This window comes from Apium graveolens, chromosome 7 (assembly GCF_009905375.1).
Source record: "Apium graveolens cultivar Ventura chromosome 7, ASM990537v1, whole genome shotgun sequence".
Lineage (NCBI taxonomy): Eukaryota > Viridiplantae > Streptophyta > Magnoliopsida > Apiales > Apiaceae > Apium > Apium graveolens.
This window is the reverse complement of record NC_133653.1, coordinates 196,850,172-196,875,564: the sequence shown is the minus strand read 5'-3', so window position 1 is coordinate 196,875,564 and position 25,393 is coordinate 196,850,172. Positions and strand designations below refer to the sequence as shown.

At 33.2% G+C, this 25,393-nt stretch overlaps 1 protein-coding gene and 2 long non-coding RNA genes across 4 annotated transcripts; all 3 read right to left on the bottom strand.

Annotated features, from left to right (window-relative positions):
- Positions 1–3,370: 3,370 nt before the first annotated feature.
- LOC141671011 (uncharacterized) lies at positions 3,371–4,041 on the bottom strand. Its single transcript, XR_012554889.1, has 2 exons — positions 3,806–4,041; positions 3,371–3,719 (listed from the first exon to the last, which is right to left on the bottom strand). It is a non-coding gene; the product is annotated as an uncharacterized LOC141671011 (long non-coding RNA).
- Positions 4,042–6,378: 2,337 nt separating this feature from the next.
- On the bottom strand, positions 6,379–6,977 carry LOC141671012 (uncharacterized). The gene is made up of 3 exons (XR_012554890.1): positions 6,847–6,977; positions 6,588–6,762; positions 6,379–6,501 (listed from the first exon to the last, which is right to left on the bottom strand). It is a non-coding gene; the product is annotated as an uncharacterized LOC141671012 (long non-coding RNA).
- A 2,411-nt stretch (positions 6,978–9,388) lies between these two features.
- On the bottom strand, positions 9,389–14,182 carry LOC141672134 (vesicle-associated protein 2-2). Of its 2 annotated transcripts, none has more exons than XM_074478636.1 (9): positions 13,984–14,182; positions 13,583–13,676; positions 12,628–12,698; positions 12,441–12,522; positions 12,086–12,201; positions 11,826–12,005; positions 11,151–11,549; positions 10,537–10,614; positions 9,389–9,721 (listed from the first exon to the last, which is right to left on the bottom strand). In XM_074478636.1, the coding sequence occupies exons 2-9, from the start codon at positions 13,629–13,631 to the stop codon at positions 9,605–9,607; spliced, it is 1,092 nt and encodes a 363-aa protein (XP_074334737.1). In that variant the 5' UTR covers positions 13,632–13,676; positions 13,984–14,182; the 3' UTR covers positions 9,389–9,604. The 2 variants fall into 2 exon arrangements, with proteins under 2 accessions (XP_074334737.1, XP_074334736.1); XM_074478635.1 differs by having other exon boundaries at positions 13,583–13,688; positions 13,984–14,181.
- Between the last annotated feature and the right edge of the window lie 11,211 nt (positions 14,183–25,393).

The window sequence follows — 25,393 nt, the reverse complement described above, 5'->3', positions numbered from 1 at the left end:
CATGCACATCCCACAACCCGCTAAGGAAGGGTACATGGGCACGTGACGGTGACAGCTATCAACAACCAACATACAAGACAAGCACGGCGTGTGTCAGAAGGCCGTTAGGACACCCTGGAGGTGGTCCCCCCCTGGACACGTGTAAGCAATCCACCCAAGTCAGGCGTCCTCTGCTCCCAAGATCCAACGGCCCTGATTTAGAGGTAACAACCCCTAAACCCTACCTTTGGGCTATATATACCCCCAAGGGTGAGGGGTTTAGGGATTAGAAAAACACTCACACTTTGGCACACTCACTCTCTCATATCCATACACACACAGCGGCCTTTCTATTACATACATACATCTTCATCTTCTCCAAAACCCTATTCTTATTCTTACACCGGAGGCGCCGTGGGAGCCAAACCCCCTTCCGGTGTTGTTTTGCAGATACCCAACCCGCAGCTACACCTCATCCATACCAGAAGGTCCAGGAACGGCGTCGGACGGAGTCGCCCGCTCACCGGAGTTATCATTGTCGAGATGGTCTTTGTGCTGAGGTGAGATATGGAAGATATAGGTGAGGTAACACAATAGCACTGTTTCCATGCAAGTCCAATATTGATGACTTGACTCAACTATGAACTCTAAAAGCTGGAACTATCCGTTTCACCGCAGACACACTGTGTCTCACCACTTACGGTTAATCTCCTGGAAATTACTTTTTTAACTTTGGTCTTGTAGTTGTCTGTATTTTAGGTTTGAATATAATTTTCCTGAAATGTGTCATAATTTGGTTTAGAAACTAAATTAAATATCCAAAGTGCCATCGTACATACAAAATTAACAAACATATCACTGGTTGGAAATTCCTTACTTCCAGAATTTTAATTAGGTTAAAACCTTTCCGATATGAAAAAATCAACCAAGGGCAAAATGGTAAATTTATCAAACTCATTTTTATCTAGTTTTTCCTGAAATCGCTTTCATTGCTTATTTAATATTTTTACCACCGAAAAATGATCCATAACACATATAAGATGATAAAGCTTCTTCACTTCAGGAGTATATGATACATAAATGAAGGAAAAGTATTCAGAAAACATGAGTTTTGATGTATGAATCTTCTTATCTTCCATTCTGCTTACTACTTCTGAGGGTCGTTGTATGTGTATATAATTATTGCTTTCCAGAATATATTATAGCTATGCCCATTTTATTTTTATGTGATATTTTTGTTTTCTTATTTATTGATTTTTGTGTTTTATATAGTTGTTTAATTTTATCTTTCGGATAAAAAATGTATTTCTATTCTTTATAGATTTCATTGATCTTTCAAGCCGTATAAATCAAAAGATAGACTATTATTGTTTTTTTTTTAAATTGTCAATATCAAAATTATTTGATCGGCTTTCTGGCAGAACAAAAAATTATTTGATCGGTTAACAAAATATAGTTCTATACGTTATTTAGTCAACATTGTCTTTTGATTTTTTTTTATAAATTTAAAAGAAATACAAAGATTTCGTAATTAAAAAATTACCATCTAAAATTAAAAATAAACGTCTCTTCTTACCTTGTAAGTCGGTTTTTGTATAATTTATTTTATTTTTTATCCATTTACTTTTTACGTTTATGATTAAAATTATGACCAACCCATAAATTACAATACAATTTAAAAGTTTTGAAGTAAAAATATTTTAAGCATTTTCTTAAAGTAATTTTTTTTATCAATGTTCTATTTGATTTTTAAAATATTATTAAAAAGAAAATTATGATTTTTTAAAGAAAGAATGTTGACTGGGTTGAAAGATTGAAATTGCCTTCAGCCTTGTATGCCTTGTATTGCGGGACTACGCTCAACTTCAGGCAACCTTCCTCATGTGTTACGAGTCTTTCTAGCTGTTTTTAATGTCAAGGTTAACCTATTTTCCGTCAGGTCAACTAACACCATTAACGCTAATGTCATTATTTGTTACTAAAGTAGTGTATATAAGTTTCCGATAACTTAAATAAGTTTTTTGATATATAATTTTGAGATTAGTAACTATTTTGATATTTAACCCTTAAAACATGTAGTATCATCCATTCTATAACCGGTGAAATGTAATGTATAATCCGCTGAACTGCTACTCGTACACACCACCAGGATGAAAGTCGGTATGACACCTAAAATATCAAAAACACCTGAAACTAATCCAAAATTACAAAACTAGTCCATCTACTGATAACTCCGGTGAGCTGGCGGCTCCGTCCGACGCCGTTCCTGGACCTTCTGGGTATAAGTGAGGTGTAGCTGCTGGTTGGGCGCCTGCAAAACAACACCGGAAGGGGGGTTTTGGCTCCCATGGCGCCTCCGGTGTAAGCATAAGAACAAGGTTTTGGAGAAGATAAAGATGTATGTATGTAATGGGAAGGTTGTTGTGTGTGTGTGAATATATGAGAGAGAGTGAGTGTGCAAGAGTATATATTTTTCTAACCCCTAAACCCTTCAGCCTTAGGGGTATATATAGCCCAAAGGTAGGGTTTAGGGGTAGTTACCTCTCAATCAGGGCCGTTGGATCTTGGGAGCAGAGGACGCCTGTCTTGGGTGGATTGCTTACACGTGTCCAGGGGAGGACCACCTCCAGAGTGTCCTAACGGCCTTCTGATACGCGTCGTGCTTGTCTGGTGTGTTGGTTGTTGATAGCTGTCATAGTCACGTGCCCACGTACCCTTCCTTGGCGGGTTGTGGGATGTGCATGTGTTTGCTGGGACCTCCCTCATTGTGATCTTAGCCCTGACCCGGATCCGGGTAGCAGGTGGATCCGGATCCGGGTCATAGGATAGACCCGGGCCTGATCTCTCCATTTGATTGTTCTGGGAGAGGGGGGTCCTGGTCTATCGATCGAGCCTGGTATCCTTTAGATCCGGGTTGATTCCTAGTCGGGTCTCTTATACCCTATCACCGAGCGTTTTACATAATCAGAGAAAATAAAACTGGTTTTATCAATCATGTGATCACTTATGAAACAAAATATACAGCACTTTGGAAGTCCGTGTGTCGGAAGGGCGAAAGTTCGCCTGCACGTAATAAAACATATACCCCTGAACTAATCAAAAATTACAGAATTACCCTACAATCGGCCCCCAAAAGGATACTGCCTCAATCCAAAAAGTGGGAAAAGCCACCATTTCAAGAAACTGCCTAAATAACTGTTATTTCACTAAAGTTTCCCTTATTGAATATAGGTTAGAGCAATTACGATATTGAGTTGGCAAGCAGCATGAGGGTACAAAGGTAAATTTTTCTAGTCAGTCTAACTTCAGTATTTTATAACTTAAAAGTCACTTTCCGTATCTACTACCTATTTAAAAGAGATGTTATAAGTCACTTTCCGCATCCACTGACTATTTAAAATAGATGTAAACTTAACGGGAGTTAAGTGAGTTTTATAATTTGCACCTTAAAAACATTGCATAGCAAGCACACAGACATAAGTTTATCATAATTGGAAGAACTCAAACTTGGTTTATGAAATTATCGGTCATTGATATTCACTACGAAAACAGAACATACTTGCGTCCAGCTACCAAAGCATGAGATGGACTACACCCGCATACGGTAACCACCAACATCCAATTCCAAGGGCATATGCTCCCTCCCTCGTATCAATCATGACTGTCTCTATGGGCTTGAACTTGTTTTCATAGTCCTAGGAAGCAAAAATAAAATTGCTACTCGAATCCATAACCTTTACCTATATTTCACCTAAGTCATGGTTTGACAAAGATACCAAACACATAATTATACTTTGGCAAATCAATTTAATAAATGGAAACAAACCTGTCTAGAAATCATGTAGTGCCCAGCAGCTCTAAGATAGTAACGTGCATTATTATTGACTACAAAACACCCCTCCTCCTTAGAAAACTAATAAAACATAACAAGTTCAATCAGAAGATGATATAGCATTACTTGAAAGTAATCTACAATCAATGCATGACCCCTCATTTTGAAAATATTAATAGATACGGAAGAGTGCGAAATATAATATTAGACACCATTTTGTAAGGACAGTAGAGAACCTGCTGCTCGGGGTGATGATCAATTTCGGCGAATACTACAACCACCGCCGTACAGAATTCCTAGGAAATTCCGCCTTAATTGGAAAAACATTAGGCCTCTTGCCCGCCATGTCTGCAACATCATCTGAGAGCCCCACTACATAGACCAAACCCTCCTGTAAATGAAATAATAAATATATTTGCAAACTACTATTAAAGCACACATCTAAAGATACAAGTATAATTATAAATAAGAGAAAATTAAATGATACGTACCCGAACTATTCCTGTTTTATTTGATAATAGGTGCCTGAACAAGAGATTCCGTAAATCGGGTCCTTTAACTTTCAATTTTTTTTGGATCAGGTCATTCCGTTAAAAAGATTATGACGCCGTTAGAATCTTGCTGACGTGGCAGTTAACTTTGACGTGTAAATTGAGAGAAAAACGTAATTAAATAAAAAAAACATACTAGTTCATATACAGACGTTAACAGAATCCACTATTCATATACATACACATAACATATTATCAGTGCGGATTACTTTTAATATTAAAATTTTATTTTTATATAATATTTATTTTTTATTATGAAACAAATAAACTATAAAAGATAATAAAATACAATATATATGTATTTATGAAGTTAATGACATAAATGAATTTCATACTATGAACGGGTTAAAAAATCTAGATAGTTATGATCTTAAATTTGAAAATAAATCTGTATAATGTCTCTAATGATATATAGTTATTTAAAATTTAATAATGATATAACACATATATATTATATTATTAAAACAACGATTGGTAGGACAATACTCATATTTCAATATTAATACTTTAGTTCGTTTGTTTTACAATTAGAATTTTATTGTAATTTTTGGTTAATTGAACTTTGACGCTTAACTGATTTATTAATCTTATTATAATTAAATGGATTTTAATTATTTATTTAAAGATATCTCAATTTTGTAATACTATTTTTTCAATTGAAATTATACATATCATTTCACTTATAATAATATAGTATTTGAATTTTAGGTAATTGCAATAGATTACACGTTGTATTTATGCTAGACCTAACATTATAGTATAAATTAAATTAAATTAATTAATAAAAATAATAAATTTTTAGGTTAAAAAATTATATTGATTTTAACATTATATTGATTTTAAGTTACAATATAATGTTTTAAAAGTCATCTGATGTTATTTTTTATGTCTTAATTTCATTTTTTTGTGTCTAATTTCATTTTTTTGTTGATTTTAGTCAAATTCACTGTCACATCAGCAAGATGTCACATCAGCAAGATTCTGACGGCGTCAGAATCTTTTTAACGGAAGGACCGGATCCAAAAAAATTTGAAAGTTAAAGGACCCGATTTGCGGAATCTTTTGTTCAGGGACCTATTGAATAAAACAGGAATAGTTCAAATATTTATTAATTTATTTTCCCTTATAAATAATACAGAAAAATGAAAAACAATAGACCACAGAACTTACCAAGCCAACAAGATCAGACAAATCAGAAACAGTAAGTCCACATACATTTCCAATGTATGAAACCCGAGAGCCAGGTTTCTGAAAAAGAAGAGAAGAAAATTTATTTAAAATAATTAATTTATTGCACAACTCATATACTATTCCGAGCTCCAAAACACGATAATACTTACAATCCATATATTGGCAACACCATGATGGATTGCAGCGGCCAACTTAGATCTAAGCGAATCCCACACTCTGTACTCGACTTCGGTTATGTCCTCATGTGAAGATTAAAATAAGTTCTAACACATAAAAATGGGCTGGCAAAGCTAAACACCGATAACAACAAAAAAGGCCAAATGACCAATTTGGAGCATTTTCAAGTTTGTAATTCAGTACCAATGCGTTGGTCTTGAAGGGTTTAACAGGTGACCTGAAGAGTAATGACCTGTACCTGGAATTATAGGGATTAGATTGTGGCTTAGGAGATTCTATTGGTTCTACAATATTGTTGAATTAAGGTCTCGTATGCTAGTTGGACTTTTTAAACTATACAACAAAAGAAAAGATTCGATACACAAAAAAAGCTAAACCATAAACTCTTACTAGCGTCTGTCAAGTTGTTGTTCTTATCAAGATCAGGAGGTAAGGTCTACAACCTGAGTAGAGAACTTTATAATTCGCACCAAGATAATAGTCAATAACTCGATATATTCCTCAAGTATATGAAGTTGCTAATACCGTGTGAGGGTTCTTGAGTTTGCTATCATGATCATATGGGAGGAAACATATTGTCACGAAAAAAAATCCACCCATACAAAAATAAATTAAGAGGACGCTACTAATCATTTTATCAATCCACTCACATGAACATGTAATAATTTTTCATCCCAGAGAGCTTCACCGGGCACTAGAAGAAGATGGCATATTTGGTGTGCATTCCAGCACGCATCCAAAATTGATTTGGGCTTTCTCCAACTCTCCATGCTACATGTAATAAGAAGCTTGGGTTAGTTTAGAAGAATAAACATATATAGAGTTGTAAGCGATAGCTTGAAATAGGAACAACATACCTGCAAGTAGATTAATTGATCAATTTTGTCCCGCAAATGACGCATGACTTTATTGAACATCGACAGCCCCTGGTTTGAAATATGCGGATCAGAATTTCCAGTTAAACATAACAGCTATAGGTTGGTTGTGGAGAATTATGCAACAGAAACTTTATTAGCTTGTCAGTCACAATTGCTACAACAGAAGAAACAAAAGACAATTTAGGGTAAAAAGGGTACGATAAGCGGAATAATTTGTTTTTGACCAAAATGAACTTACACTTTGATATACCATTCATTTCAACAAGAGCTTCCTGGTCTGATGAAAATGGGAGATATTCTTCTTCGTGATTGCTTAGCACCAACAAGATTGCGATCTGCAAGTGATAATGATGGAGAGGGAGATTTGTTATGTACTCTTCGATATTTCCTGTTGATTTGTTATGTTTTGAAATTGTGATAGGGAGGGCATTGCCCTTATAATTGCAAGGCGCAGTTTAAAGTTCTCCTAAAACCAATCATATCCAATGAAAAATAAGTTTCAAGTGATTTCTGCACATGAAGAATAAATCAATGAACACACTATTATATGTTACTTGTACTAGATGTAATGTAATGTATTGAATTACTCGAATATTCTTTTACTACAATTTATTGGAAGTTATAGTTGCTTTGTAACATTGGTTGAATAACATCATTTTTAGTCTTATGAATTATGGTTTGCTTCATTTAATGAGACCAGAGAAGCTGTTAAAATTAGAAGTTCTGCACAACAAATTAGTACGAGATAAGGGTGAAATACTTTACAGTTTGGTATTTGGCGAGAGTGTCGTACCTATTCAATGCTATCCTCAGCTTTGACATCTTGTGTGTTGATGACAGTTTTGCACTGAATTTCCTGGGTGATTCCCTTATATATTCCTTGCAAGCTTAGATGAATCTAAGCTTGTTTAGAAAATGCATCTTTATTCTCTTTACAGTAGTATTAAATGAGTGCAAAAGATGAATCTTGGTAGTTTGTAATTCTCATTATTACTCAAGCTTGCTTCTAAAAATTCTGATATTTTCTCCTCTACAAACATTCAGTGACATCGAGAACCAGTTACTGCAAAATTCACAAATAACTAATGCAGTAGCTTTTATATGTTGCTGTTTTGTTTAGACTGTGGTGTCTTCTATTTAACCAATTATGCAAGAGATTCTGTTTGCATATTACACGTAGTAAATTCAAAACCTACTCAGTATGTTTAAGTGATCCTGAAGGCTATTAAGAGAGTAGCAGTTCTAAGTTCTAAAAATGTATTGGGATAGGTGTTTTTAAAAGCATGATCAGGATAAGACTCTGTTACTTTGCAATTAAGCATTTGGTGAAGGTGTCGCTTATGATACTCTATGGCTGGTACTTTTGAATGCTACCCTGAGCTAACACCAGTCTCGATTACAGCCTAGTCCTGCATTTACATATTTCTTACAAGCACAACTTGGTCACCAGAAGGATTCCACTCACATAATTATGGCAGTTTTGAAGCAGAGACCTCTCACATAATTATGGAATGGGCTGGAAGAAAATGAGAAGTGGAACACCCTAGCAGTATGGCACCGCATTGAGATAGTTCCAACAAATGTAGCTTCAAAAGAGCTCATACTTTTGATACTATTAAGATTGAATGACAAGGGTAACTTAGGCTACAGACAAGAGGCGAATAAACAGCAATACAAGGGGTAGACATCACACACTGATCCCCTATTCACCACTCGACTGTCCCAAGTAGCCTTTGCTAAACGATATGAAAAGTAAAAGGGCCAACCAACGTATCAGCCTATTAACATAACCGAGTGAGAGCCCATTACGATAAATGAGGACTGTTACAATGTCCATGATCCTGGACGACAAGAATCAAGGTCTGGATATTGCTGTTGATTCTGCAATGCATCCTCCCAAGTTGCATCCTCGGGAATGGAATTGGACCACCGAGTTACGCCGCTTCACAATCTTTCTTTCTTTACGAGGAACAATTTGAAGATTTAGCCACTAAATTTCTCGGAGGATGTTTTGATGCGACAGATTATAAGAGTTGATGATTAATAATACATCATAACGGGTGGTTTGGTACTAGACACGAAATTCCCTATAATTACACAAAATATATAGGCTTAGACCGTTTTTACTCAAGTTACTTGGAGCAGGTCAAATGTTCCCGTAACATGTTCCTTAAAATTATAATAAAAATAAATATGTCTCGGATATTAGAGAAGTTCAAAATAGTAGCTAACCCCAAGAATATATGTCTCAGAGAGCTGGATCTCATTTCTCTCCTTTTCCTGTCGGAACATGTTTTCCTCATGTCCATAAAGAAATAGTCACATAAACATTTCTTACTACTTCCCCCTGACCTCTTAATATTAAAGAAAATAATATAAAGAAAAGTTGCTAGGACAATGGAAGGACGCTGGAAACAATAGAGTGTTTTCTCGTGATACTGTAATTGTCTTGAAAGTGTTGAAGAGAGCTTCCTGGTCTGATGAAAATGGCAGATAAGCTTTGAGCTCAAGGGGTCGAGGGGAACGATTTAAGTACTCCTCGACTGCTTCAAGCTTGTCAACATCGACTTCATGCTTAATCTCAAATTGCTTATTATTCTACTATATGGAAGATGATATGGGATGATAATGATACCTACTTCTACCATTTCATCATTGCAATACATATGAAAAACTTTGTTAAAGGCATGCACTACTCGATTCTTGTCAAAATTCTGCAATAACCAGCAGAAATTGATAAATGCTACACAAGGAAATGATGGACTTCGCATACTAGCTCATGAAAAAAGAAAGATCTCTAGGTTGATATATTGTAAAAGACGACAATGTATACACTCAGTCTATCCAAAATAGAGTTAGTAACTTAGACATAAGTACACTTTTCAGGTTTTGCATAACCCCATTTGCAACTTGTGCATCACAGGGATATCAATTTTTCTGTTATCTACAGTCATATTTCATGAAGAATCCTCACAGCACCTTTAAGAACCTGTTATCTACTGCTTGTGCATAAGGTAACCGAGCCAGACGCTAACAAGTGCTACCATACAAACAAACAGCAGAGGAAATCCTGCCTGAGCTTTTTGTCCACTTCTCTTACTTCTCATTAAACCCTGCAAAGCATAAGTGCATAAAACATCAGACGTCTAAAAACTTCTGATGAATTAAGAAAATATCTAGTTCATGTCAGCACTTGTTTTATGACAGTGTTGAACTAAAGACCTCTTACACAATTTTGCAAGGGATGGATTATGGAAGAAGATGAGAAATGGAACACGTGTAACAGTATGACTTTGCTTCGAGATAGTTCCAAAGAAAGGCAAGAATAAAATTATATCCAAAAAATTCATACAATTAGCTATTTCTTCTATAGATGCCATGAGATAAGGATCTCCTAAAAAGTTGAAAGTTTTATTCTCTAGTCAATGAGCAATATTTCAACACAAAAAGAAATAGTGTTGGGACTTGAACAATAGGTTACTGCAAAATTTAAAAAAACATGCAATAAGTGGGTAGATCTCAAAAGCTATGATGCAGGGATTCCAATAATGTTGCCACATCACAACTTTTCGTGGAAATTTTAAGCATGCATATACCTGATATTTTCTACGCATAGACAGAGAGTAATTAACATCAGACTTGTATATATTGAAAGGATCAACTGGATATAAGAAGGAGAAACTGTTTTTTGGATCAATTGGATATGAGATGGAGAAAATGTATAGTGGAACTTTAGTAAGATTTGGAAGGTACATATATATACAGATTGCTTCTTGATTATAGTAATTTATTCAACCTCCAACACTTACAATTGTCTGCTTTAGTCAACATCAGGGAGAGATATTAAAAGGATCAATGACATAACTAATAATCTTAGATCGGTCATTCGAAAATACTTGTTAGCAACTTGATGCAATTTACAACTCACCAACTCCTGCTGTAAATTTTCCCTGTCATGGGTATTCCGTCTTTTCTCTTCTGTCAGCTTTGAAATTGTTCTCTCAGCCTGAGACCAACCCACAGAACTTGGTTAGTACAACTCCTTGACGGTAAAAAAAAAACATTTAACTTTTTTCTTGAATAATCAAAAGAAATATGTAATGTGTAATTCCAGGTTTTACACAGTAGTGTGTAATGTGTTTCGCTTTCCCATTAAACATCAACTGTCAGACATTGCTTAGTGAGAAAAAAATTTGTACATGGAAGAATTGATCTCTTACTGGTGTACATGAAAAAGCACCTTGACCAGATATACTTCACTAGACAGCAATCCAATGATATACTAGATAAATATAAACAAGTGGCCCAAGAACTTTGAAAAGACACAGTGAAATTACTAACAATCATCACTTTTCATCTAGTTGTTGACCTATAACAGGCATCTTAAATAATAATACATCGTGTCACTACTCACTAACCCAAAAATCATTTACTGCACCAGAGTTTGCCTATGCCCCTTCATAACACTTTGTGTTCTTAAAATATAATGTATTTATTCAGAATCACTTTTTAAAGCTAATAATTAAATAAACTAAAGTTTACCTCATTTAGCTTATATTCAAATTCCTTTAGTTTCAACTTCACCTCCTCGATATCCTTCACTAACTTCTCCTCGTCCCCGTCCCTAGTTATTTTAGAATCTACAGCAGTTGGTGGTTTTTGTTCCTCAAAATCCTTTACAACATTTAGCTCTTCTACATCCTTGACTGTTTTAGAAACTACATGACCATTCAAATCTAGCTCAAAATCTTTGCTTAAGATCAACTCATCAGCAGTTTCATGCTTTACTGGCTTTAAGTCCTCTGCAGTTTCACGCTTTACTGGCTTCAAGTTCTCAGTGGTTTCATGCTTTACAGGCTTTAGGTCCTCAGCAATTTCATCCTTTACAGGCTTCAAGTCCTCAGCAGCATCCATTCTGGTTGCCCTCATATCTTCAATAACCTTAAATTATTTGGTGAACAATTAATTAGTACATGAAGTCCCAAAATCAAAATTAAATAATATAAAAAATTCTAGTGACTTGAACTATGAAATAAGAAAATTTGCACTCTACCAACTAAAGAATTAATACTAAAATGAGACAAAGCCTACATCAACAGACTTGAAACCTAAAAACAGGTATAGATTGATGTCTACAAAATCAGAATATGTAAAACACAGAAAGGATTTCACAGAATCCATCCATGCTCAATTTCTAGCTATTAAAGTAACTCTTACCGTCTGATGGGGACTGAACTTTCCATTGTAATTCGGTTGCTGCTCTTCGAGTATAGGCACATCATAAACTTGCACCTGCTTTGGTGTACCATTGACTGGAGAAAGTATGGGAGAATTGGGTGGGCTGACAAGAATCACTCTAAGCTTCTTCTCCTCAACATACTTCCCATCTTTGGCAAACTGAGATGAAAAACAATGAGATTACAACATAAAATTTAATCACATTAATCAAAGAAGTTAAAAAGTCTTGGCAGTGGTACCGTGGCAGATGTAATATCCTCCTCACCCATCCCCTCAGGAACAACAGCGCACTGAAGTAAGAACTTGTCTTTGCAGATCATATCAGGAGGAAAAACCCTTTGTGCTTGCATTGTAACTATTTTCACATAAAAACAGGGGAACTAATTACACCCAGATTTTGAGAAGCAAGAAGAAACTGATGCATGGTGTCTTAAAAATAAGAATGAACTAGGCATATGAAAATAACAGCTGTAGCACACTTTGAGCCTTTGCTAAATTATTGATGCACAGAATAATCATGCAAGCAAATTGTACGTACAAGCCAAATTTCCAAAACTGAGCTTTTTTTTCAAAACATCAATGAAGCACAGATACCTGTGAAATCACATATTTCCTTTGGTTTCACAACGCCTGTGTTTGGTCGCACACAGTATTTTTTGGGAGATGTAGTTTTCACCTGCAATTATAGTAGTTAATTTTATCAATCTAAATTCCAAGTAATTACTGCATTAATCCGCAAATAATTATTTAGTACTTTTGGTGAACAACTAGACATCTGTACCTTAAAGGCAACATGTTGGTTGGTCTTATTGACTAGTCGAACAGAGCACGAGCTTTGTTTCTTCAACTCAACTGCAAAAGAAAATTGAATTATATCCACAAATTAAAAGTTATTTTCTCAAAAAGCCACTTCAGTGCCAAATCAGCAAAGAAACAAACAATTGTCAAAGGCACTGCAAAATTATAAATAGAGTTTGTGATCTAATTTTTCTTCTACAGTAAAAAGGGGAAACCATCAGCAGATACAACATTGGTTAACAAAGTTTTTCAGGACGTTTAACTTACCCCAAGAAAGCTTGATATAAACCTGAAACAGATATTTAAGCCCAAAAAAGTTTGCTATAAAACTAACACAATGACAAAAATACTAAAAGTTACATGCAGTTCTAGTAATATAATTTTTCTCAAGTTCAATTATAAAAAAACAAGTCAATAAATTACTAAAATACTTCCTCCGTCCCAAAATTCTTGCCACTTTGAATATTAAAAGTATATTGAGACATTCAAAAATGATACTTGCACCATAACACTTCAAAATAATAAATTCTTCATACAAATTTGAAACAGGTATTATACAAAAGAAAGTAATATCAAAAAAAAAATGCGCAGATATATTTTTTATAATCTTCAAATGCGTGCATAAGTGCACTGCGTAAAAATTTAGCAACAAACAAAGTATACTATTCCTACTTCGTCATTTATCATTATTTGATAAAAAACAAATAAGTTAATTTCAGCTTATAAGTGCCAAAGCCAACCCGGAACTTCATTACCTTATCATTCCTTTTTTTTACTTGGGTTAATGATCAGTTAGGACTTGTTACGTCTTAATCCTTTAACTCTTATTACTAACAGGGGAGGTATATTCGCTTAAAATTCACACCTAAAAAGTAAACATAAACAAAAATGGCATAAGCAGAAAAATCGATGAAAATATAAAGTACTCAGAGACTTACATATAAATTTGAGTTCTTGCGGCTGAATATCGAGAAGTTCAGTAGTCATTTTTTCTCCAAAATTCCAAAATCACTAGCACCTAGATCTCTGCACCTGTATGTATATCTAAAACACACAACTTACATCACAATCAAATGTACACATATGATCTCACACAATCAATTTATAAATTAAATCTACAATTATGTTACGATTAAACCTCTAAAAATCAATAGTCTAGCACAATTTTACGAATATATCGAGATTATTAATTCATCGAGATTAAAAATACACCGAGGCCTAAAAAATTATTCATTTGATGAGATTATACAACCGCTTTATAGAGCATGAATTATCGAAATTAAGATCGTAAGATTAATGAAAACGAGGAGAAGTTGATGATCAGAGTGGAGAGACTTACTTGAGAAGACGGAAATGAGGTGAAAAGGAAATGTAATGTTGGAATGTTAATTAGGCCTAGATATCATCGATGTGTTTGTGAGTATATATTGTTAGTGACGATATAGATTATGTCTAGGTGAGAGAGAGAGAGAGAGAGAGAGAGAGAGAGAGAGAGAGAGAGACAGAGGGTTTGGTAGGTGGGAGAGAGTAGAGAAATGGGGGAGAGAGAGGGGTGTTAGAGAGAGAAGTGAAAGGCAAGTATATAGGCCCATGACGGTGTTTGTTGTCACGTCTTTGAGGCATGTATTGGTGTGCTACTTTTTTTATATTCTAATTTATTTAGATTTTTATAATTTTTATTTAACCAGCATTCGGAAGGAATTATATTCAAGTTTCTAAATTTTGAAACCTGTGATTCTAAAAATTTCTGAATTTATTCATCCAAAATATGTTATAAATTTAATTTTTGAAATTTGATTAATCTCTATGAACTCTTCTTAATCGGTATAGAACTTCGATTAAATAACTATAATTATAATTAAATATTACTCCCTCCGTCTCTCTGTTTGACGGGAAATTTAAGAAAAATGATAAAACAGCGGAAGAAAGTTAAAAAGGTGAGTAAAACAGTAGGAACGATTAATATTATATGTATAAAGTGGGTATAATGGAGATAAACGGTGGATGTAATTATTTTAAAAATTATAAAAATTTTACTATTTTTGAAAAATTTTGAAATGTAAATAATTGAAAGGGATATCCCAAAAAAAAGGATAAATAAATGGGAGGGATAGAGTAATTTATAAGTAACTAGTAAAATAAGGATATTGAATTAAATATAATTAAAATATTAAAATACACCTAATTCCTTCCGACTAATTTCAAAAAAATAAATGTATTAATACTATATAGGTACCTCGGGTAAGTTCTGATTATTAATTTTAATTACATGGGTAAATACTTGTATTTGACTTTTCCATTTTATGTTAAAAAAATATATTATGAGCATGTTTCATGCATGTCCTTATCAAAATGGGGAAGAAACCAAAGTGTAAAAAGCATAGTAAACAAAAACTTGAATATGGATTCCTATACTGTGCTGATAAGATAAGGGCTTTAATATTTGGTTCTACTTGGATCATGATCCAGAATAAATCGTCGGTTGATTGTTTATCATTATATAAAGGAGGGCTAAAAAGGATGTTTCATATAATACTTGGTTCGTAATTTGCCTATTACTTAAGTGCTTTATAATCTTTTCCTTTTTCTAGCTTTGTGTACGCTTTCAAGATCCGGGATGTGCAAAGGTGTACCTCAAATATTCCCAAACTTAATAAATTTATTTATGTTTTTTAATGAGTCGGAAATTAATTTTAACCTACATATAGTATGTTAAATTACAAATGCTCAAGTACTTATGACACAAGCCACGGTTTAATGGTAAAAAAAAGGATATAAAAATTTAATGAAATAGAGGTCTTTTTAGTTTTAAAAAGGTGCCACTTTTAACTTTAAATAAGTGGGGCAATGTTGCATATTGTCCTTTTGGGTAAGAAATAAGCATTCCACAATTCATGTACCCGCCTCACCTGGCTGCACTGTGATTATAATGTCTAAATTGTGTAAATAACAAGTGTGAACAATAGTGGGACAACTAAAATTTGCTAAAAAAGGTTACATATACAAGTTGCATGTAAGGATGTGCACTCTTTTGAATGCCAAAATTTGATTTCGCTGTCTATTTTTAAGGAATCATGGCATTCATTTCAAACATTTTTAGCTGAAACAGAAACAAACAGCACCATTATTTGCATTTTTTTATTACAAACCAAACCACGCACTATTACAACTTACACCAAATTTATACTATTTTATTAAATGCCAGATATGCTCCTGCTAAACAAGATTAGGAAGTTGGATTTAATATTAGTAAGATTTCTTTTTAAAATTATTTTAAAGAGTACAGAGTACTAAAAAATTCTTTTTTTTAGTGAGTGGGTCCATTATATTTTGTTAAATTTTAACTAATCAAAATTTGATATTTTGTACCCAATTTTGTAAGTTTTGTCTGCTAGTCGAATGTTCTTACAAAAATATAATAAAAATTGAATGCAAAACACTTTGACCTAAGCGTAAACTTTAAGGTGAACCAACAAATTACGTATAATTATAAATTAGAGTGTTCCATCAAGAGTGTCATACGGAATATATAAAGCAAAAAAATTCGTAGATAACTAAAAGTATATTAGTGTCTTGACAGTTACCCAAACAATAATATCAAATTTGCATTTAAGAGGAAGAATGAATTTTTTCGTCGTCCAACTTATCTTGTGTTTAGAAATTTACAACTCAACTATCCAAATAATAATATCAAATTTGTATTTAAGAGGAAGAATGAATTTTTTCGTCGTCCAACTTATTTTGTGTTTAGAAATTTACTACTCAACTATAAATTTTTTTTATTTTATTCACTAATATTAAGTTTGGACTTTTTTTAGTCACTAACGTTAGGTTCGAATTTAATTATTAGTATTTTATCAGTTTTTTATAGTATTATTTAAACATAATGATAACTAGTACAAAAAGTGTCATATATGTCTTATAAGAAAGCTTATATGTGCACATGAAAGAGTCGTATAATGTCGTAATTTTATTTTTTATTTTTTTTTATCGTAGGTAATCCGCAGAATCTACCCTTCGGGTGCGCACTGGGTAAACCCTACGGGCTCACGCAATAGCCTGCAAACCACGTGAACCAAAATAAACCGCATTTAAGCGACAGACTCTGACTCAGGAGACATAATCATAAATTCTCCTCTCGTGGGATTCGAACCTGTGACCAAAAGGACAATTTTCCTCTCTTTAACTAATTGAGTCAACTGTTGCAGACAATGTCTTAATTATATGCGTCTGTTATAAAAAGGACACATATTTTTCGAAATATCTGGTCTGATCAATGTATATACATTGTAAAGAGACGCATAAAATCAGTTCATACACGTATGTTATTTTTTAGGTGAGTTACTAAACTCAAAACCAAAATTATTAGGAATAGACATCCCAATTCGTACTAAAATTATTGGGAAATAAGAAAATAAAAAAATCAATACAATCAAATTAGCAAATTGATCATAGAGTACTAAAAATATTAAAAAATTATATATCAATATTTTACCAAACGACTTTCAAAACCTCAATGAAATTACTAATCACAACTCTTTCATACAACTCTTACCGACCTAGAATCAAAACAATAAACTCATCCATCCTAATATAATCGTGAAACAAATATATATATAAACAAAAAAATTGAATAATATTGTAATAATGTCAATTTGGTATTAAATCAAACAACTCTCACAAGATATTTTTTTCTTATAATCTTAGTTTTGTAACTTATTTTTAAGATTTTTTTTTATAACAATTTAAACGTTAAATTATTATTCAATAGAAAAAAATTTAAAATAATTTATGAAACTACATCTTTAGGAGCCTTAAAATGCGTGTTAAACTCTTATCACCTAAGGTAAAGATCTTGGGGACATATAGAGTCCTATATATATAAAGATATTAACATATATTAAATTATTAAAATATTACACACTATCATTATGTTTTAATAATGCTACAAAAAATTGACATATTGCTCATAATCAAATTGAACCTAACTTAGTGACTAAAAAATATATAAATCTAACATGCATAAGAAAAAAAATTATAGTTGAATGGTAAATTTCTAAAAACACTATAAGTGATAAATTTGGTGAAAAAAATCCATTTTCCCTATATGAAAGGTACATAAATATTTTTCATACAAATGAATATTCATATTTGTGGACCACAAAAAATAATAATGGATTAGTGAGTAATGACACAATGGAAACACTGGGTGTGATTATGCATAGTCATATAATTATCTATAATCTCAGTGGGGGCAGTGGATCTTAAATCATGAAAATGAAATGGAACCTAAAAAAAGAGTTGGTTGAGAAATTTATGGTTTAAAAAATGAGGACATGCAGATGGGTTTGTTAGCAGCAGTAGTAAAGGAAGCCATATATTTAAGCTTCCTTCAACTTGGGGTGACACTGAAGGCCAAACTTATTGCAATTGCAGTTGGGTCAAAAAGCAACAACTAATAATATTTTGTTGTTCTCAGACACACACACCCACACCACACCCACACAAAGTGTAAGATCTCTTTCAAGTTCTTGGATATCATCAACTGCACCATCATCTCGCTCTCACCAAATGTAATAGGCCCTCTACAAGTGCCAGTTCTAACTTCTAAGTTCTAACCACGGCGGTAAACGAACCAAACAGTTCTTTGAGCTACTAGAGCTCGATTTGTAAAAAATTCGAATATTGCTTGGAGATTATGGAGCCGAGCTCGAACTCGAACTTTTCGAATTTTTAATCAAACCAAACTCAAGTTTCAAATTACTCGGCTCATAAAATTCGCGAGCCTTATCGAGCCTTTATTATATTTAATATTTTATTGTAAATATATTTTTAATTAAATATTTAAGATTTTTTTATATATTATATATTTTTTGTTGAATCAAACTCGAGTCAAATCAATCATATTTGGAGTATTTGTTAAAATTTAGTGAAATTAATTAGAGTTTTCGAGCCGAATTCGAGTTTACCGGACTTTTTACGAGCCTAAATTTGAACTTGAAATTAAAGATTCGGTCAAGTTCGAGGTAAGTACGAATTATTTTAATCGAGACCGAGCCAAGTATGACAATATCTAATTCGGCTCGGTTTAATTACACTCGTGCTTTTAACACTCCGCCAATATGTGATTGTAATGCAAGGCAAGTGTTATAATAACTCGGTGTAACTAACCACTCCACTTTGATCCAACAAACATATTGTGAACCCAGCGCATTCTATGCAAAATATCGTTCCAAGCATAACTCGTTCCCGAACTAACATATTTTATAAAACTACTAGCGGAAATTTTCGAAACGATTGATTATATTTAACGCCATTTAAGAGTACTCAAGCTTAAGCATAGAGCATGGACTTATTGTCAGTTGGTGAAAAAACATCTCGAATCTTTGAAAAGGAGGGTTAATAAGGGTGATATTTACTTTCAAAATTTCATAATTGAGTCTACGAATTGGATGAGCCTTTTTTTACATTTTTATTGACTAAATTAGTTTCTTTCTCTAAATATTTGTCTTTTGCTGAATGAAGTGACCTTTTTGTATTTGAAATTCTAGTCTTATTAGCTTTGCAGAAACTTAAACAGATTTAAGTATTTTACCTCACAATTTCTGACCAGATTGATTGGGGATCGTTTATTATATCTGATAACCTTAAACAGGGAATGCACACAGATATATAAATCATAAAATTATGTTTTATAATTTCACTACAATCCATAACAATTTAAACATAACAGTTATTTTTATATATTTAAACATCCTAACATATTAATCGCATACCAAATAAGCAAAAACCATTTAAACAATTATAAAGTTGATGAATTAAGAACAGCTCACTGGAGTCCCTGGTGAATACTATGCCCCTATTTCGACTTCCCCGTCATCTTGGGCTTTGCAACTTCAGGCGTCTCAACGGACTATCTATCGTTCCTTGCTTCTTCATCTTTATAATTATTATAATAGTAGATGTTTATTGGGTAATTGATCTATATGAAATTCTGCTTAAATATATATATATTGTATGTTATCTTGTTATAGATTGCAGATGTGAGGTTTTTAGCTTGCCATTAATGTATATAGAAAGAAATTTGTATAACAAAACTCAGAGAGAAAATAACTAAACAAGTGATGGATTTTTAAACGATAAAAACACCGATACTTCTTTTGTTATAATTCTCCTCTTTTATAGAGGGAGAGATTTCTATTCATGATATGCTTTTCCGACATAATATGCTTTCTCTTTCCTTCTTTTTCTATTCTTCTGTCTTCTTTTTCAACTTTTGCAATTTTTTCTCCTGTCTTCTTTTTCAACTTTGCAATTTTTCTTCATAATATTGTTTCTCTTTCCTTCTTTTTCTTTTCTTCCGTCTTCTTTTTCAACTTTTGCAACTTTTTCTTCTGTCTTCTTTTTCAACTTTGCAATTTTTCTTCTGTCCTGCTTTCTCTTTTCCTTGTGTCCACTTCTTATGAATTATTTTGTCTTCTTTTTCAATTTTTGCAACTTTTCTTCTGTGTTTTTATTCTTCCTGCTTTCTCTTTTTATTTCATCCACTCCTTTTGATGCCTTCTGTCTTTTGTCTGGAATTCCATAATTTTTGGTTGTTTCTATTTGCTAATATATTACAGTCACCAAATTTCATTGGGTCGTGGAATCATATATTAAAGTCACCAATTTTCATTGGGCCGTAGAATCATATATTACATTCACCAATTTTCATTGGGCCGTAGAATCATATATTACAGTCACCAATTTTCATTGGGCCGTAGAATCATATATTACAGTCACCAATTTTCATTGGGCCGTAGAATCATATATTACAGTCACCAATTTTTATTGGGCCGTAAAAACATTTTCTAATATGTTATGGTCACCAAACTTTGTTTGGGCCATAAAATTATTTTAATATTACATGTTGAAATAACAGGAATTATTACAATCTTACTCGAAATGATTAGAACATGCTATTTCCTTTACTAAGGGTTTTAACACTACTACAGTCTTCTTTCTTTGTCCTGTAATAATATTCTTAAAAAACTCCTTGGTTTTTGTTGCATGATTGTAATTTCCACCTGTTATCCTGTTATGCATACCTGCTAAATCACTTGTATCTGTTTTCAAAACATCGTTATTATAATATAATATTAGTATTTCTTCTACGTCTCCTTTCATACTTGTTCCTAATACACATGCCTTCCTCCCTTTTATAAGGTCTTCAAGTTTGGATTTTAGAACTGATAATCCAATTGCTCTTTTATTTGACATCAATTCTTGAATCCTTCTATTGTGCATGACATAGGAGACTTGAGACTAGTATATATTATCGCCTTCTATAGTAATATTCCTACCATACTTGAATATCTGACATATTATTATTGGTTTTCCTACAAAGTCGGTACAAGCATCAAATACATGTACTCCATATATTCTTCCTGGTCCATATGATTGCATCATTGCACTAACGCTTTCAACTATTAGTGGTGGAAGTTTTGATATGCTTTTTAATATTTCATCAACCATGATTTTATCAATAAATCCCAACATTAATAAGTTTTCTACCACTTTAGGATCAGCGTCTTCTTTGCAGATATACCTTGGATATTTACTAAACTTTCCAGTTCTAAGGATAGTATTATTGGACTTGTAGTCATAAAATTTTGTTATCTTTTCAAAGGCTTCTATATACTCTTTTGGATATTTAATTCTGTCTGATATAGAAACTTGAGGTTTTGGTTGTTCTGGTTTGGATATTTCTGTTTGGGTAAGGGTTGATATTGTAGGAGTTGTAACTAGTCTTGATACAAAAGTTTGGGGTGTAATATTTTTGGTAAGCTTTATAGCTCCTTCAAGATTTTTTATAAGGTTGTTAACTTCTTGGGTCAAGGTTGCAATTTGTTCATTCTTCCTCTTGATTTCTTCTAGTATCATTTCCATCGGTTGAATATTCTTGTTATCCCTGTCCATTTTTCCTACTAAGAAAATCTGCAAGAACATTTTTAATACCTAATATATTTTTAATAATAAAATCATAACAACTAAAGAATGCTTGCCAATTTCTTCTCTTATTTATGTTAGGTCACACGCACTGTAGAGGGGGTGAATACAGTGTATAATACAATCAAATCGAACTTTAAAATCTTAAGTAACAGAAAACAAACTTTATTGAAACAATAAACTCTGTTACAGTATGAAACTGTTACCTCTCAGTGATGAACAAATATCACGAGAGCTGCTAGGGTTACAATGAATAATCTTCTCGAATATGATAACACTTATAGTGTAAACCCTATGTCTGTGTTTATATACTACACAGTTACAAGATAATCGCTAATTGATATGGAATATAATTCTGCTTCCTAAAATATATCAATCAGATATCTTTTCTTCCAAGTATTCCATTCTTCACGGAACTCCTTCTTCATGCATATCTCTTCTTATGTTTATCTTGATCTTCTTTCCTTTAATCAGCTACTGTCCTTATCTGATCGTCCTTCAGCACTTAAGTTCTGATATCTAACTTCTGATGATTATCTCCTGATAATATAAGTACTGATATCCTTAAGTCCTGACTTCCAGTATAAGTACTGATCAACGGTTAAGTATTGATTTGTCCTGTTAAGTAAGATCTGAAATCTAAACATAAATTATATTAGCCATGACATTATCAAATATATCTAACAATCTCCCCTAACTTGTAAATTAGCATAATATACAAGTTTAATAGATATTTGATGATGTCAAAAACATTAAGTACAAATGCATGAGAATTAGACTAGATAACTACAACTTAAAGTCCTTAAAGCTTTACCAATATTCAACTTCTGATAACAACTTCAGTCTGTACAAATATCAGAATTTAAGCAGTTGTAGATCTTCGACTTGGCTTCATCATCTGATCTCTCTGATGTCAGGAGTTGTTCTGAGATAGTTCTTCAACAAACATTTCTCAGCATATCTGAGTTCATCAATCATTCTCCTTTTGGCATCTTTAAGCTCTGCAGTATCTTCACCAATTTGAAAGATTGCAGCTCTGAGATCATTGATCTTTGCTTTTCCTATATTCTGATCCAGTCTGATCAAATAAGCTTTATCAGACTCAAGATTGAATTCAACAGCCCTGTACCCCAGAAAGGTAGTTATAATCTTAGCAGTGTTGGGCTTCATTTCAACTATATCACCATTGTGATATCTGTACTTTGGAACGTATGTGCTGTCAGACTTAACAGAATAAAGCCTTTTTCTGTCTCTGAATCTGTTCTTTCAAATAGTTTGCAGCAGTTCCTGTTATTCTGTCATCCACTTGAAGTAAGAATAGTACATGCTCCAATTCTTCAAAATACTTCAATGGAATGACATTTTGTCTTATATGATAAACCCTACCATCTTTCATGAAATACAACAAGATGTATTCTTTCAAGTAGGTATGGTAAACCATCTGTACAGATTCCAGTTGATTAAATCTCTCAGGAGTTGCTCCAATACCTGGTTCACTCAAGGAAGTTGGATCATTGGTAGTGTTATGTATTCTTCTTTCATCAGCATTTCCAAATTCAGTTTTATCTCTTGCTTCCTTTCCAGTAACTACTCTTGCTTCAAAACCACTTGCAGTAGTCTTCAAAGGTTGAGTCTGTTTTGCTTCAGTGAATCCTGGTAGGAGTGTCTTTGGTCTATCTTCTGATATCAAGTTAACTTGAGTTATGTCAGAGGTTACTTGCTTATTCTGAATATCAGAACTTACAATCTCTTAACTCTGAACAACTTGAGCCATGTCAGAGGTTGTTTTAAGAACTTTTCTTGAAGTCAGAGCAAGATTATCCTTTTCATCAGTAATTTCTTCATCCTCAGGAGGCACATAAACCTTGATAGGTTCACCAACCTTTTCTTTACCCTTGGATCTTGGATCTATCTGCGGTTGTGATCTAGCCAATATTGCTTCAGTATGTGTCCTTTCTTTGATCACAATGCCTTTGAGTTTTGGAAGTGGCTTTTTACCAGAAGCTTCAGATTTAGATGTGACTTTCTCTGATTTAAGCCTGGCTTCTTCTTCCATTAAACTTTCCAAGTCCATCCCTGGATTTTCCTGAAGAAATAACTGTCTTGACATTTCCTCATCAAGATCTAAAAGTTCATCAGAACTTATCCTTTTACCAGCAGCAGAACTTATTCTTTTCCCAGTATCAGAACTTGTCCTGTGACTTGTGATTTCAGCTTTTCTTGATGTGAATCTTCTACCTTGACTATGACCTCTACCCATTCCAGGGTTTCCTTGATCATCTTTTTCATCATCCTTTCCTGTCAGTGTCTTGTCAGTCTTGCATTTGGACTTAATTACTTTCTCCCCCTTTTTGGCATCAGCAGGTAGTAGAATAGAGATAAGCAATTCCACTGAGGATTAGATTTCAGTCAATTGTGATTGCTGAGAAGCTTGATTTTTCAGAATATCATCAATCTGAGCTTGTTGATGATCTTGAGTCTTCTCAATATAAGCAATCCTGTCAAAGGTAGGTTGGAAGAACTTTTTCTTATCAATTTTCCAAACTTGTTCCTGTTTGATAAATTCTTCCTGAATCTTGTGTAGCTCTGCATGAGTAGTTGAGTGAAGACCTTGTAGATGTTTAGTACTCAATGCAGTGACTCTAAGCTGGGTTTTGAAATCATCAGAATTTAACATTTCATCAGCTTTAGTCAAGTGCTCAGCAAGATGCTTGTCAGTTGGAACACATGAAACTGAGTTCCATTCCTTAGTCCACTCCTGTCCTGCAGGAGTTTCACTCCAAGGTACTGGTGCTTCTCTGGTAACAAACTTCTTAACCAGTTCAGACTTTAGAATAGTCTGTTGAGGAGCATGTCCTGAAGGACCTGCTGCATCAGCATCTGCAGTTGGAGCAGCATTTGCATCATCAGAACTTAAAGAATCAGTATCTTCTGATAAGACAACTGTTGGATTTTAAATGCAACGGGGTCATGGTAAAACACTTTTACACATACAAAATCCAAATAAAAGCATATAAATCGTGAATAAAAATTCGAGGGATCGAATCTAACCTTTTAAAATAATTCGGAGACAACGATCAGAGATCCTTAGCAGTTGCTCCTCAAGTGTGAAGCACTCCACCGGTATCCACCAAGAAAATGATGTTAAGGAGGAGGAAGGAGGTGGAGAGAATTGGGTTTTCCAAACTTTTTGGGTTTTCGGGTTCGATGTGGGTTGGAATAAAATAGGGTCTATAATAGTGTATTTAAAGGCAAAATTTTCAGCTGAAATTTTCCCATAAATAATATTATTATTATCCCATTTATTATTCTTATTAATAATTAAAACACCTTTTAATTATTAATCCTTTTTCTAAACACTTTAGAAATAATTCTCTCTCTTGATTTAATTTCCAAAAATTAAATCCTTTAATTAATAATATTAAGAACTTTTCTTAATTAATTTATAATCAATTAAATCTCATTTAATCAATTATTAAATTTTCCAATTAATTATTTATTTCATAAATAAATAATTATTAGCCATTATTAATTAATTCCTCCACCATTAAATCATTCTCTTTTTATGGTGTGACCCTGTAGGTTCAATATTAAGCCGGTAGTAGAAATAAATAATAATAAAACTATTTTATCATTATTTATATAAATTCTCTAATTTATTAAATATGATTAATTAATTAATCACATTTATTCTACATCGTGAGTGATACTTCTCAGCATATCGCGACTATCCGGATAATATGAATTCACTGCTTAGAATA